At 35.3% G+C, this 15,249-nt stretch overlaps 1 protein-coding gene across 1 annotated transcript in view; it reads right to left on the bottom strand.

The window, feature by feature from the left end:
- si:dkey-121b10.7 (heparan sulfate glucosamine 3-O-sulfotransferase 6) overlaps positions 1-11,815 on the bottom strand; it is a 36,786-nt gene extending 24,971 nt beyond the window's left edge. Inside the window, exon 1 of the mRNA XM_056456494.1 lies at positions 11,072-11,815. Within this exon, the coding sequence (XP_056312469.1) occupies positions 11,072-11,538 (467 nt within the window). The 5' untranslated portion in view covers positions 11,539-11,815. The remainder of the gene's footprint in view (positions 1-11,071) is intronic.
- Positions 11,816-15,249: the final 3,434 nt, after the last annotated feature.

The following is a 15,249-nucleotide window of genomic DNA, read 5'->3' as shown; positions in this document are numbered from 1 at the left end:
TGTTGTTAAATTGAAAAAAAAGCACTGGGTGTGCTTATATCACCCTAATATGACAGTCTTTACACCATACATGCACATATGTCTGTCTAAACAGCTTGAAAAGTAGATTTTTTTTACCATAGGTGCCCTTTAATGTGGTTAAAGATTATTATTCATTATTAAAACCTCAAGGAGGATGCAGCAAAGAACTATCATTTATTAAATTAAAACTCCTTTATTATTTTATGCAACACCCTTAAATTTAAAATGAAAACATCAGACATAAAAAACCTAGGCTATAAGATGTTTTATGGAATATCTTAAACTGACCAGTGGCTATGTTTTTTCTTTCCCTTATATTTGTTTTTTGGCGCATGTTGCCAACTATTGTGCGATCAGAAATCTAGTAAAATGGCGGCACACCATCTTTACCAGACCTGCTTTATCAAGATCAGGCCCCGGAAGTGACTGTGGAAATGCGACTGGCCCTGACTCGCTTAGTGGAATGCGACTACTCACTACACACTCTGTCTCTGGACCAAAAAATCATTGCACATTTTCTGAAGTGTGCCTTATGCAGGTGAGTGGGCTTGACAAACCACCTGTAACACACTCTTTCATCTCTAAACATCAGACACTTTCCTAAAATAACTACATTACCCCCAAAAAAACAAAAAACATTGTGTATTTCTGAGTGTGCCTCATGCAGGTGAGTAGAGTTAACAAACCACCCGTAGAAACACACACACTCTTTAATCTCTCTATGCACCAGATGCTTTCTTACTATCACTAAATATCTCTAGAAATAAACATTGTGCATTTCTGGTGTGCCTCACACAGGTGAGTAGAGTTACAAACCACCTGTAGAAACACACACACACTCTTTAATATTTTTATATATCAGCCACTTTCTTAAAATCACTACATATCTCTCGAAAAACAAAAATTGTGCATTTCTGAGTGTGCCTCACACAGGTGAGTGAGCTTGACAAACCACCTGTAGAAAACACTCTCTTTCATCTCACTATGCAGTAGACACTTTCTTACACTTTTAATGTGGATAAAGATTATTATGCATTATTAAAACATCAAGGAGGATGCAGCAAAGAACTATCACTTATTAAATAAAACTCCTTTATTGTTTTATGCAACACCCTTAAATTTAAAATGAAAACATAAGACATAAAAAACCCTAGCCCATAAGGTGTTTTATGGAATATCTTAAACTGACCAGTGGCTATGTTTTTTCTTTTCCTTGTATTTGTTTTTGGCGCATGTTGCCAACTAGTGTGCGATCAGAAAACTAGTAAAATGGCGGCACACCATCTTTACCAGGCCTGCTTTACCAAGATCAGGCCCCGGAAGTGACTGTGGAAATGCGATTGGCCCTGACTAGCTCATTGGAACGCGACTACTCACTACACACTCTATCTCTAGACCAAAAAATCATTGCGCATTTCTGAAGTGTGCCTCATGCAGGTAAGTGGGCTTTACAAACCACCTGAAACACACTCTTTCATCCCTATACATCAGACACTTTCCTAAAATAACTAAATATCTCTTAAAAAACATTGTGTATTTCTGAGTGTGCCTCATGCAGGTGAGAGGGCTTGACAAACCACTTGCAAAAAACACTCTCTTTCCTCTCTCTATGCACCAGAACCTTTCTTACAATCACTATAAATATCTCTAGAAAAACATTGTGTATTTCTGAGTGTGCCTCATGCAGGTGAGTGGGCTAGACAAACCACCTGTAGAAACACACACACTCTTTAATCTCTCTATGCACCAGACACTTTCTTACAATCACTATAAATATCTCTAGAAAAACATTGTGCATTTCTGAAGTGTGCCTCATGCAGGTGAGTGGGCTTGACAAACCACCTGTAGAAAAACACAAACTTTCATCTCTCTATGCATCCAACACTTTTTTTAAAATTATATCTCTAGACAAAAACATTGTGCATTTCTGAGTGTGTCTCATGCAGGTGAGTGGGGTTGACAAACCACATGTAGAAAAAACGCACCAGACACTTTCCTAAAACAGGGTTCCCACTCTTTCATGGACACCAAATTCAAGGAGTTTCAAGGATTTTTAAAATCACTAATAATTTTAAATCAAGCACCTTTGTATTTCACACCCCAGCCTATATAGTAGCATGAAAGTCCTTCCTGTACCTAACATTTCACTTACACTGAATATTTACATACTGTAAGTCACATTCAAAGAACTTTAATATAATTAGTTCAATACTGGTAATAGACCATTTTGAGGGATGTAAACAAAACCAATGGTCCCAACGTATTACATTTTTAATTTCTATAGCTTCTGAGAACCCAAATAGAGCCACATATTGATAAATGTTATGATAGCTGTTTAACATTAAGTTATGATTGAACTGCCTCTAGTTACAGTTATAAAATAGTTTGATAACACGCAGGAAATGTTCATGGACCAATGACATGACAACATTGAAATGGTCTATATGCAAAGGCAGTTTCTGAAGTATTGATAAAATGCATTATTTGTCATAGTCAATGTACAAGATTTTTAAATTGAAGAATTTCTTAGTTTTTTTGTTGAAATAACAGCGTTGAAATAATAGCATAAACTTTAAATTCATGCACTTTCAAGGATCTATATCTGTTTTTAAATACTTCACAGGCCTTTCAAAAAACATTGTGCATTTCTGAGTGCGCCACACACAGGTGAGTGGGCTTGACAAACCACCTGTAGAAAACACCCTCTTTTTTCTCTCTGTGCATCAGGCACTAGCTGTGTTTCCATCCAGAAATGTGAATTAAATTTATGCGCTAAATTGGATTATCGCATAAAAGACGTGCGAATAAAGTAGCGTTTCCATCCAATGAGTCAATAAGAGCAAGTTGTCAAATCCTGATTAACTGGTGCCAAATATCAACAGCAAAAACAGAATTTGCTGCGGTCGGAGAAGCTGCGTGAATTATTTCTTTAGTTAATAAATGACTTGAACCTTAGAAATATATGCTGACGCACAATGAACACGTGGTGGTGTTTGAAGGTGTGTGATTCATAGCACAGATACTTTTGACAAACTTGAGGTAATTATTACATTTACATTTAGTCATTTAGCAGACGCTTTTATCCAAAGCGACTTACAAATGAGGACAAGGAAGCAATTTACACAACTATAAGAGCAGCAGTGTACAAGTGCTATAGACAAGTTTCAGGTGTGTAAAAGTCTAAGAAGCAAAGCATTAGTAAAGTTTTTTTGTTTTTTTTTTGAGAGAGAGGTTAGTGGTATAGCCAGAGAGGCAGTTACAGATTAGGAAGGAAAGTGGAGACTAAATAGTTGAGTTTTTAGTCGTTTTTTGAAGACAGCAAGTGACTCTGCTGTTCTGATGTAGTTAGAGAGTTCATTCCAACAACTGGGCGGATTAAATGCGAGAGTTCGGGAAAGTGATTTCTTCCCTCTTTGGGATGGAACAACGAGGCGACGTTCATTCACAGAACGCAAGTTTCTGGAGGGCACATAAATCTGCAGAAGTGAGAGCAGATAAGAAGGAGCAAAGCCAGAGGTCGCTTTGTAAGCAAACATCAGAGCTATGAATTTGATGCGAGCAGCAACTGGCAGCCAGTGCAAACGGGTGAGTAGCGGAGTGACATGTGCTCTTTTGGGTTCATCAAAGACCACTCGTGCTGCTGCGTTCTGAAGCAGCTGAAGAGGTTTGATAGAATTAGCTGGAAGCCCGGCTAGTAGAGAGTTGCAATAATCCAGTTTGGAGAGAACAAGAGCTTGAACAATGAGTTGAGCTGCATGTTCAGATAGGAAGGGTCGGACCTTTCTGATGTTATAGAGTGCGAATCTGCAAGATCGAGCAGTTCTAGAAATGTGGTCAGAGAAGTTTACTTGGTCCTCTATTGTTACTCCAAGGCTTAATAAAATAATAATAATAATAATAATAATAATAATAATAATAATAATAATAATAATAATAATAATAATAATAATAATAATAATAATAATAATAATATTAATATAATAACCTCAAATAATATAATATAATAATAAAATATTAAAAATGTATGCGCATCTTGCCATTTCCATCACCCAATATTTTTATGCGCATAAAAAATAGGTGGATGGAACCATAGCCAGTGTCTTACAATCATTAAATATCTCTAGAAAAAAAAAAATAACGGGCATTTCTGAAGTGTTCCTCATACAGGTGAGCGGGCTTGACAAACCACCTGTAGAAAATACACTCTTTCATCTTTCTATGTGCCAGACACTTTCTAACAATCACTAAATATCTCTATACTACCGCTCCAATTTGTTAATCATGTAAAGGTTTAAAAACTGCTCTTACAGTATGTCCACTATTGTGTTTGTATCTACGATTATGTTTACTGACAAATATATGTGCACACATGTAGAGGAATGACAATAGAGCTCAACTTGACTTGACTTGACTTAAAGATTTCCTCGCCATGTAATTCCCATTTGTCTGATTTGTAATTGGAGGACATGGAGATGAGAGTCAATCGGCAGTGCTTTTATTGGCAGAGGCCTGAACGTCCTGCCGATGAGACACAGCTTTAAACCGGGCAGATTATTGACAGCTGATATTAATGAACCGGGTGGCTTTTAAAGGGAGGAACAATCAATTTCAGATCACGCAGACATATGCATAACTGCTTCTGATCTCTTTTAAAGCGATAGTTCACCCAAAAAATGAGAATTCACTCGTTATTTATTTACCCTCAAGTGGTTGCAAACCTTTATGAGTTTCTTTCTTCACGTTGAACACAAAAGAAGATATTTTGAAGAATGCTGAAAACCTGTAACCATTGACTTCCATAGTACAAATACTATGAAAGTCAATGGCTGCAGGTTTCCAAACTTTTTCCAAACACCTTCTTTTGTGTTTAGCAACATTTTTAAATCACTTTATGGTTTCAGAAACAAAAAATTAAACCCATTACCAATTTTTGAAATTAAGAAATTAATATTTGATGAAATAATTCTGAATTGCCAACCTCAACCCTATTTTTTTCATTCATTTCCATTTTCTGTTTAAGGGTAGGAATTGACAACTCTATTTATATGCAAATAGACCCTTAAACAAACCAAAAATACATTAATATTAACACTTTACTCAAATCCATGATATAAATCTATAGAAACTGAACATTTTCAAGTAGTCTCTTAATTTTTTTTCCACAGCTATTTATCCATTTCAGGAGGTCTTCAGCTGCTGTCTCATGTTGTAAATTACAGCGTCTGTGATAAAACTGCTCTGCTGTGAGATAAAACATGTGGTGGCTGACTTAATTACCACTCTTATTTAAAGTGGCTAAGCTGGATTAAAGAAGATTGCAGTTTCCAAGAATCAGAATCACAGGGCTGATTATAGAGACAGACACTTAAAAAAAATACAACAATATTAAACTGTAAAAAACAAGATATTAAAGGAAGCACAACAGAAGAAAATATGAGAGATAAGTTATTTGTAGGGGGAGTTGGTTGCTAAGGAGTGCTTGTTAGTACACTGCTGTGTTTACACTCTTAAAAAAGTTTCAGTAATGCCTTTTACAATCGCCACTGGCTTGGTTTGGGGCTTGTGGAGCTGCACATCGATGGATTTGCTCGTCAGTGTTTGGACTTTCAGCAGTGAAAATGTAACCACACTGAACTGAACTAAACTGAACTTCAACTCTGAAAACTGGACTGACACCGTTTCAGTTTACTAGAACTTCTATGTTAAGCTGCTTTGACACAATCTACATTGTAAAAGTGCTATAGAAATAAAGATTAATCGAATTGAATTTAAGAACCATTTGTTTTCCCAAATACCCCCCCCCCCCCCTCTCTCTCTCTCTCTCTCTCTCTATATATATATATATATATATAAACATTTTATTAGTGTAAAAAACATTTCAATGATCTAAAAATGTTTGATCTATTATAAAGAACCTGCAGTGGAATGAAAAGTTTCTATGGATGTTAAAGATTATTCCTGGAACTATCAATGTCAATGGGTAACCTGTAATTTGAAAAGACAAAAATCTAAATTTTTACTTTTCAGAGCTGCTTAATAAGTATAAAAAGTACTAAAATGCTAAAAGAAATTCATAAGGTCTTTATTATTAGTTATTATTTTGGTCACACTTTATTTTGATGGTCTGTTTGTTGAATTAAGTCACATTGCATTTACTGTACATGCCAACTAATTCTCATTAAGCAGACTGTTAGGGTTGGAGTTAGGGTTAGTGTAAATTGACATGTACTTGCAAAGTTTCTTATAGTCAGTTAAATACCTGTTGAAGAAACAGTATCAACAGATATTAAGCAGACAGTCTACTAATACTCAAATAGACCATCAAAATAAAGTGTTACCATTATTTTTATTAGATATCTTATTAGGATGAAAAACTAAAAAGCACGCTGTTGAATTCTTTGCTCTTTGATGTCCCTAAAAAAGTTTAACATCAATGGAAACTTTCCATTCCACAATAGGGATCTTTAATGTTGAAAAAGGTTATTTGGATCATTGAAATGTTCTTCATACTTTATGCAATAACCAGTTTTTATAAGAAATGTTGTTTGAGAGGTTTCTATAGAATGAAAAATGGTTCTTCTGTGGCATCACTGCGAAAAAAAAATGTCTCAAAAAAAGTGTTGTTTCAGCTCATTTTGAAAAAGTAGTTTGAACAAGCAGCAAAAATCTTTAAAATGACAGTAACTATGTTTCCACCCACCTATTTAAGCGCATTTTGGATGCACATACGTTTTGAAAATGCACATAAAAAACATATGCGCATAACTGAGTAGGTCAAACTTTTCATTCGATAAGAAAAGATGCACATAAACTAAGATGGAATGTGATTTTGTTATAAGAGATCATGTGATGATGAAAATGTGTGTGAATGGACAAACCATCAGGCTGAGCACATTGTGAAACATCGGAAATGTTGTTTTGGTCATTCTAAAATGCTTAAACCGTTTCAGTATTATTGTTATTATATTATTAATTACCTCCAGAAAATGCCACCACGCGTTCACTGCGTGTCTGCATTGTCTTCTGAGGCACAAGTCATTTATTAAATAAAGATAAGTTTCACACAGCTTCTCTGACTGCAGTAAATTTCATTTTTACTATTGATATTTGGCGCCAGTTAATCAGGAAGTGATGACTTTGTTCTTTTTGACTCATTAGAGGGAAATGCTGCTTTATTTGCACGTCTTTTATGCAATAATCCAGTTTTGCGCATAAATTTAATTCACATTTTTGGATGGAAACATAGCAGTAATGCTGTTTAAGAACTATTTGGTTCCACAAAGACCCTGTAAAAGAACAACTCTATTAAAAAACACCAATTTCTAAGAGTAAAAAAGACATTTTAATGATCTAAAAAAGATTTATCTATTATAAAGAACCTGCTGTGGAATGAAAAGTTTCCATGGATGCTAACGTTTACTCATAGAACCATCAATAGGTAACCTTTCATTATTAAAGTCTATATGGTAAAACAATAAAACTTATTTCTGCATTTCAGAGCTCCTATAAAACTTCCTTTAATGCACAGTGTAAAAGTATTAAGGCGCAAAATAAATTCAAGGGGTCTTTATTAGATACAGCATGTCAAGAACTAAAAAGCACACTGTTGAATTCTTTGTTCTTTGATGTCCTTAAATAATGTTTAACATCAATGAACACTTTCCATTCCACAATAGGAATCTTTAATGTGGAAAATTTGTTATTTGGATCATTAATATGTTCAATATGCAATAACCAGTTCTTATAAATGTTGTTTTAAAGGGTTGTATAGGACCAAAAATGGCTCTACATTGCCATGACTGTAAAAAAAAATAAAGAATTTTTTTGGAATGTTTGTTTAAATATCTGCAAAAAAGCTCACTTCTGTTGTTTCTCTTTAAATAAACGGCAAACGCAAAGACATTCACAGTTTTCACAGGGCTTCTGCAGGTTCATCAAGTCAAATTTAAAACTTTTAAGATACTTTTAAGACAATTATAAATGAAATTTTAGACTTATACAGAGCTAAACACTAATGATTATTCCTAATGGCCTGGTTAGCTCAATGGAAATTAAAAAAATCTAATGTAATTATTTTTAGCAACATAATTTAATGTCAAAACAAGAAAATTCTTGTTGTATACACTTTTTTAACATAATATTTATTTTTTCCTTTATTTATTTTATTTATTTTTTTAGAAAAATCACAGGTTAAAAGTATATGTATTATATAGTATATTTTTGTCCAAATTGATTGACTATAACTTTTTTTTTCAACCTAATGCATTTCAGTTATGAAACCTTAAGTGTCATGCCTATTTATAAATATGTCTACTCGCCCTTACTTTTGTAAATAGTTTTAGTATGAATGGAAGATAATGTAAAAGGATATACTGCTCTGTTATTATCATGAGGAACTGTGTAAATGTTATAATTTTCATTCCCTGATGTTATAAAGATAGATTGCAGATGATTGGATGGATGTTGGCCCAATTGGGTAGCTTTACTTAGACTGTTGAAAATGGTTTAGGACACACAACACAATATTTCAGTGAATTTAAAACGTTTCCCCTGTGGACACCTGTCTGTTTTAAAAAAGCATATTCAGGCAAAACTAAATTGATTCCATTCTCTTGATGAAACATTTAGGTCTAATGAAGTGATGTGTCAGTGCAAGAAACCTCTAATTAACCTTTCAACAGCCCTGACTGGCAGACTGCATTCATGACAGTTTAGAGTGAACACTCCTGCCACATAATGTGAGCTGTTGCGGCTTCCTAGACGATAAAAAAGGTCACAATTTATTTTAATGTACAACTCATGCTTTTGACAAACTATTAACTAAGACTTTCAGCTCAATAAACTACTAATTGGCTGCTTATTAAAAGATAGTAGTTGGGTTTAGGTATTGGGATTAGGGATGTAAAATAAGATTATAAGTGCTAATAAACAGTTAATATCTTGATAATAGGAAGGTTATAAGCCAGTAATAAATGAAGTGAACTGTTACTTAAACTAAAGTGTTAGCGAAAAAAATAACAAGATAGACTGAGAAAGAATCAGAATTTATTTAAACTTTTGCGTGAACTATCCCTTTAAATGTTTATGCAACAAGTCATGTGATTAGAGCCATAATCATTCATGGTCTTATAATATCATCATGCTGTCAGGTTTAGTCAATCTGATAATCCTGCTAACAAAAATATGTTTAGCTCATGCTTCCATTCAAGAAATTGTTCACCAAAAATGTTTAATTGTCTCATTATTTATTCTCCTCCATGTGGTTTTAGACCTTTAGGAGTTTCTTTCTTCTGTTGGAAACTAAAGAAGATATTTTGCAGAATTCTGATTGCTGTCACCCATTGATTTCCATAGTCCATAATTGATTAAAAACGTAAAATTATAAATAAATTCTACAAATAAATGATACAAAAATACAAATACATTAACAATTGTCCTCATGCTTTGGACAGTCCTGTCACATTTGCATTAAATTGAACAAAAATGTGTGCAAGACACCTTTAAGCTATGACTCAGAAGTGACATCATTTGATGGAGGAGAAGCTGACGGTGATCAAGGTTGCATCCAATCATTGAATAGTATGATTTTATGCATGTTTTTGTATTATTTTTTGAGATCGACAAGCTTAAGTTATGCCCTGTCACGTTTTTTATAAGTGAAAATGTACATTTCTGGTAGAATGTCCCTTAAAATGTCACTAAAATACAGTATTTGAACCTCACAACCAACATTTTACTAACATTACTGGAAGAACATATGTCTATAATGTTGAGAGAAGTGTTAGGAACATTGCCTGCTTCACTAGACATAGGACGATAACCGTTTTCAAGGTATACCGCGGTTGGGAAAAGTCAAGATTTTAAACTCGACAAATTTTCTGCTATACCGTTCCTAAGCTTTTGTTTGTTTGTTTTTAGCACAACAGTATCTCCAGAAGAACAGATATCCAAAGATGCCGTTTTAAATGGTAAGGAAATCTGTTTTTGAAACAAAGACACCAGTAGTCAATGATTAATTTGAATTATGTAGCCTGACAAGTTCCAAAATGTTTAAAATATTTCTCAAAATAAAATAGAGTTCAAAGGGGAAGGTGGATGTTTTTTTTACCCAGACGTTTAAAAAGAATACATTTTAGAGACGTAATCACAATAGTGTAATACCGTGATATTTTTATCCAAGGTTAACATACTGTCAGAATATTATACCAGCCCATGCCTTTGCAACACATACAGTTAAAGTCAGAATTATTAGCCCGCTTTGAATTTTTTTTTTCTTTTTTAAATATTTCTCAAATGATGTTTAACAGAGCAAGGAAATTTCCACAGTGTGTCTGATAATATTTTTTTCTTCTGGTGAAAGTCTTATTAATTTATTTCAGCAAGAATAAAAGCTGGTTTTAATTTTTTTAAAACCATTTTATGGTCAAAATTATTAGCCCCTTTGAGCTACATATTTTTTCTGATAGTCTACAGAACAAACCATCGTTATACAATAACTTGCCTGACTGACCTAACCTGCCTAACCTAATTAACCTAGTTAAGCCTTTAATTGCCACTTTAAGTGTCTTGAAAAATATCTAGTCAATTATTATTTACTGTCATCATGGCAAAGATAAAATAAATCAGTTATTAGAAATGAGTTATTAAATCTATTATGTTTAGAAATGTGTTGAAAAAAAATCTCTCCGTTAAACATAAATTGGGGAAAAATAAAAAGGGGGGCTAATAGTTCAGGCGGGCTAATAATTCAGGGGCGCTAATAATTCTGACTTCAACTGTACACCTAATGCACAAATAGACTTTACTGAACATGAACACCATCACCTACTATATAACTGCATAACTATGATTATAATAACTTTAACTGATAAAAGCAATTAGTTAATTAGTTAAAGTTATGGTAACTAACAACCTTAACTTTTCTGATTTTAATTGATTGTAATACATTAACAATAATTATTGCGAAAAGCGCCATACTAATAAACGTGAACTGAATCCAAATATAGCTAGAGTAACACATAACATATGCAATTGTTAAAAGACGACCCACCTGTACCACTGCAGACCCTTGTCGTAGAACCTGTCGAAGAAGTGCGGCTCTGCTCCCACGGCTCTCACATCAGGATGCACGCGCAGGAACTCCAGAAGCGCGCGCGTTCCTCCCTTTTTCACGCCGATAATAATCGCCTGGGGAAACTCTTTGGTGCCAAAGTTGTTCGACACAGAAAGATTGCTGTAAATGTCATAACCCGAGCCTCTCAATCGCGTCTCCTCTTCCGCGTCCTGATCGGGAAACGAGCCGTTCACGCGCGCGTCCGCCTGGAGCTTCTTCCCTTCCTTGGGGAAAAGTTTGCTTCGGAAACTCTGATGGACGTAAAGCGGACTCGGTATGGACTCGCAGCATCCAGTGAGGCAGTAGAATAAATAAGTGAACACAAGGATCATGGTAAAAAACACGGACACCTTGGAGTGCGCTTTCAGGTGTCCGAAGTCGAGACTTGTTGTCCAACATCCCATGAGTGTCCGAGAAATAACACGTTAAACGGAGGAATCATGCCGTTTTGGATGCAAAATAACAGGTTTGTTATACATTTAGAAAGACATTCCGTTTTGTTTTGTTTCGCGCGTGTGCGCCTCATAGACACTAAATTAAATGCGCCATATTCGCGCACGTAAGCATTATAAGTTGTCACGCACTTTTTTTCTCGTGCACTTCTTAAGCTGGTGGTCGCTCAGTCTTCCAGCTTCTTCGGGATTTCAGGGTTACCCATTCATCTCCCACCCGCTTTTGGTGTGTAGGCTATATCCACGCCCTGCTTTTCCCGATCCCTCCCCTTTTTGCTCGAATTACTTTATGACTTTTCTACCTAAGCAGTTATAAATCCATTAACTACTGTTAAATCGACTTATTTTTGAGGCCAGGAAAGGAGCAGGTCAAGGTTCACATCGCCTATACCTCATATGAGATAGTGAAATGATATCTTTGGTATTTTTATGGCAGGCACTTTCCTTAGTGGTTTGCTGTGTGAGGCTCTGCACTTTAACACACGGATGAAGAGGTCAGTCAGTGAGCAACACCTGTCGTGAAGGCCACACACTCAGTGCAGACAGTGGGTTTCTTCATTTGCTCACTGTAGATTTAAAGGGCTGTTCACACCAAGAATGACTGCTATAAAGATAACTATGATTACTGTATTAGCATTCACAACAGGGCTGCGCAATATATCGTTTCAGCATTAATATCACAATGTGAGTCACATCGAAGGATATGCAATGTTGAGTTTGTATTGTAATTTATCATTTGCACATGCCTGTAATTGTATAATGATTTTAAAAGCATTCAGATATAGGAAATTGTATCATTTGTGTGTGACCTAATCCAGTCCCGGCTCCAGCTTGTAACTTTAGGGTGGGCCAAGTGATCTTCCAGGTGGACCAAAAAAGTTTATATTATTGTTACGGTCAATTCAGTTACAATTTAGTACCCATAAGAATTTTTCTTGCTATAATTTATTGTCATTTCTACACATTACTAAATTCATCCATAACAGAGTTCACAAACAATATAAAAAACTGTTTATTTCTCTAAAAGTAAAACATTTAATTACTTATCTTAGGCAAAAGCTGAATTATAAAAATTAAATATGTTTTGAATAAGATACTGTAAATAATTGCTGTTTTGAAAGAGTTTTATTCCTTAACTTTTTGAAATGTCAACTATACATGCAACAGAATCACCCATATTGCTTTTGATGCATATAATAATCTTTACAATAACTGTAACTAGTGTTATCACAATGCAGGAGTTTCCAAATTCGAGATGATACCTTGAAAAAAATATCAACAATCGATACCATTTTCGATTGTGGTTTTTAAAAAAAATTGTGATTTTTTAAAAATCTTAATATTATTATTAATTATTGTTTAATGCACCTGAGCCAATATGGAAATTAGTATTTTTTTAATATCACATTTTTGAATAACACATTTTTGCATATTAGCCTACTTGTTAGTTGTATATAGCAAATAAATTACCATTTATAGCCTATGAAAAATATTTTTCAGCCTTTTTTTTGCATAAATCGTATAAATATGTTTTAATCGACGCACATATGGCCTAACATGCTTTATCATAGCGCTCTATGTGTGTGCGTCCAGCCTGATCTCACGAGAAAACGTAAGTATTTTACGTTTTGTCAGTTTAGCGGCTAGTCGTAAGAGTCGTAGAGTTCAGTCGTACGAAATTGTACGATTTTAAAAAGGAGGCGCGGCATCTAACCCCACCCCTAAACCCAACCCTCATTGGGGGATGAGCAAATCGTACAAAAAAAATGTACTTAGAATTAGATCGTACGAATTCATACGAATTAGCCACTAAATCAAAAAGTTTCGAATTGCCATGAGATTGTGTTGGTGCATCGACCTTCTGTCTGAAACATCTTGAATTCTCAATATTTATTCAATATACATTATTGAATCCTGAATTTTCAATGTTGCATTGTACAACCATTAAGCACAACAGTAAACAGTAGCCGTTTAAGACGTGCGTATGTTTTTGACGTTTTTCCCTTGTTAGCTATAAAGTACAAAAACTGAGGGAGATCACATAATAACTGAGAGATTTAAAGGGAAAAAAATCGGCAATCGACAGCACTTCACACGGCTGTCTTATTTAATTAATCGAATCAGTAATATTGATATTAGTTCAGTGACTAACATCTTGATATTGTTAATGCAGGTGAGGGACACAGAACAAAGTGAAAGCAAGATTATGTGTGCTTATTTATTGAAATATTGATATTTTTGACAAACTGCAATGAAGTGCTTTGCACACGTGTTTGAATTTTGTATGTTGCACTTTGCACTAACTTCACTACTGAAACTACCTGTGATTTGTCCGTTTCTGTACGTCGTTCACAGATAGTGAACTTATATTTGCTCTTTCCGTGAGAAGTGGGCCAAGTACATCTCCCGATTATCCTACTCAGTGCTGCTGAACTGTTTGCTTTCTTTAGGACTTTCTATTGTATGAATTACGACTGCATGAAATTATATAAAAGGGAAGTGCGTTTGGTAATGCGCACTGAGATGCGTGATGCGCACAGAAATCTGCGATCTATGCTGAATTAGGTTCTCTTTCATCTAATGCAGCTTTATTAAAACGCACTTTAATCAAGATTGTGAATGAGCCTGGCTTGCCAAAACATATCTTTAAAGCTCACGGTCACACCATATGTATGCTGCTTTCTCAGTTATGAAACACATCGCAAAAAAAAAGTTATCTGATGTGGGGCCAAAGTGGGCCAAGCTCCTGATTGGGTGGGCCAGCCCGGAAAAAAGCCATCAGAAGATGGGTACACTGTGGTGATCAGGGGAAGGACATGGTCAGCAACAATACTCAGGTAGGCTGTGGTGTTGATACGATGCTCAATTGGTACTAATGGGTCCAAAGTGTGCCAAGAAAATGTCCCCCACACTATTACACCACCACCACAAGCCTAAACCATTGCTACAAGGCAGGATGGATCCATGCTTTCATGTTGTTGATGCTAAATTCTGACCCTACCATCCGAATGTTGCAGCAGAAATCAAGACTCATCAAACCAGGCAAGTGGTGAGCCTGTGCGAATTGTAACCTCAGTTTCCTGTTCTTAGCTGACAGGAGTGGCACCCGTTGTGGGTTTCTGCTGCTCGAGATGGTTGTGTGTGAAAATCCCAGTAGATCAGCAGTTTCTGAAATATTCAGACCAGCCTGTCTGGCACCAACAACCATGCCACGTTCAAAATCACTTAAATCCCCGTTCTTCGCCATTCTGATGCTCGGTTTGAACTGGAGCAGATCGTCTTTACTTAAAGGAGTTGCTGCCATGTGATTGGCTGATTAGAAATGTGCGTTAACTAGCAGTTGGACAGGTGTATCTAATAAAGTGGTGAGTGTATATCGCAAAATAAAAAAATATTGCAGTGTTAGAATTCACAGCATTGCATGACGACATTGTGTTTATCATCAGCGATTACGTCATCCTTCAAATCCTCAAGCAGAGTGGATTGCGGTTGGCTGTAAAAGTTTTGATTGTTCATCAGCTGGAATTGTGCATTGTATTGTACGGTGCAGATTAACTTTTGTATATGCTTGACAGCTGTACTCACACCCTAACTTTTTACTCTGATTGATTGTTATATAATAACACGCTTCATTTGTAAAGCTGCTTTGGAACAACAGATCTT

This window comes from Danio aesculapii, chromosome 1 (assembly GCF_903798145.1).
Source record: "Danio aesculapii chromosome 1, fDanAes4.1, whole genome shotgun sequence".
Lineage (NCBI taxonomy): Eukaryota > Metazoa > Chordata > Actinopteri > Cypriniformes > Danionidae > Danio > Danio aesculapii.
The sequence above is the reverse complement of the archived record's forward strand: the minus strand, read 5'-3'. Positions and strand labels throughout refer to the sequence as shown.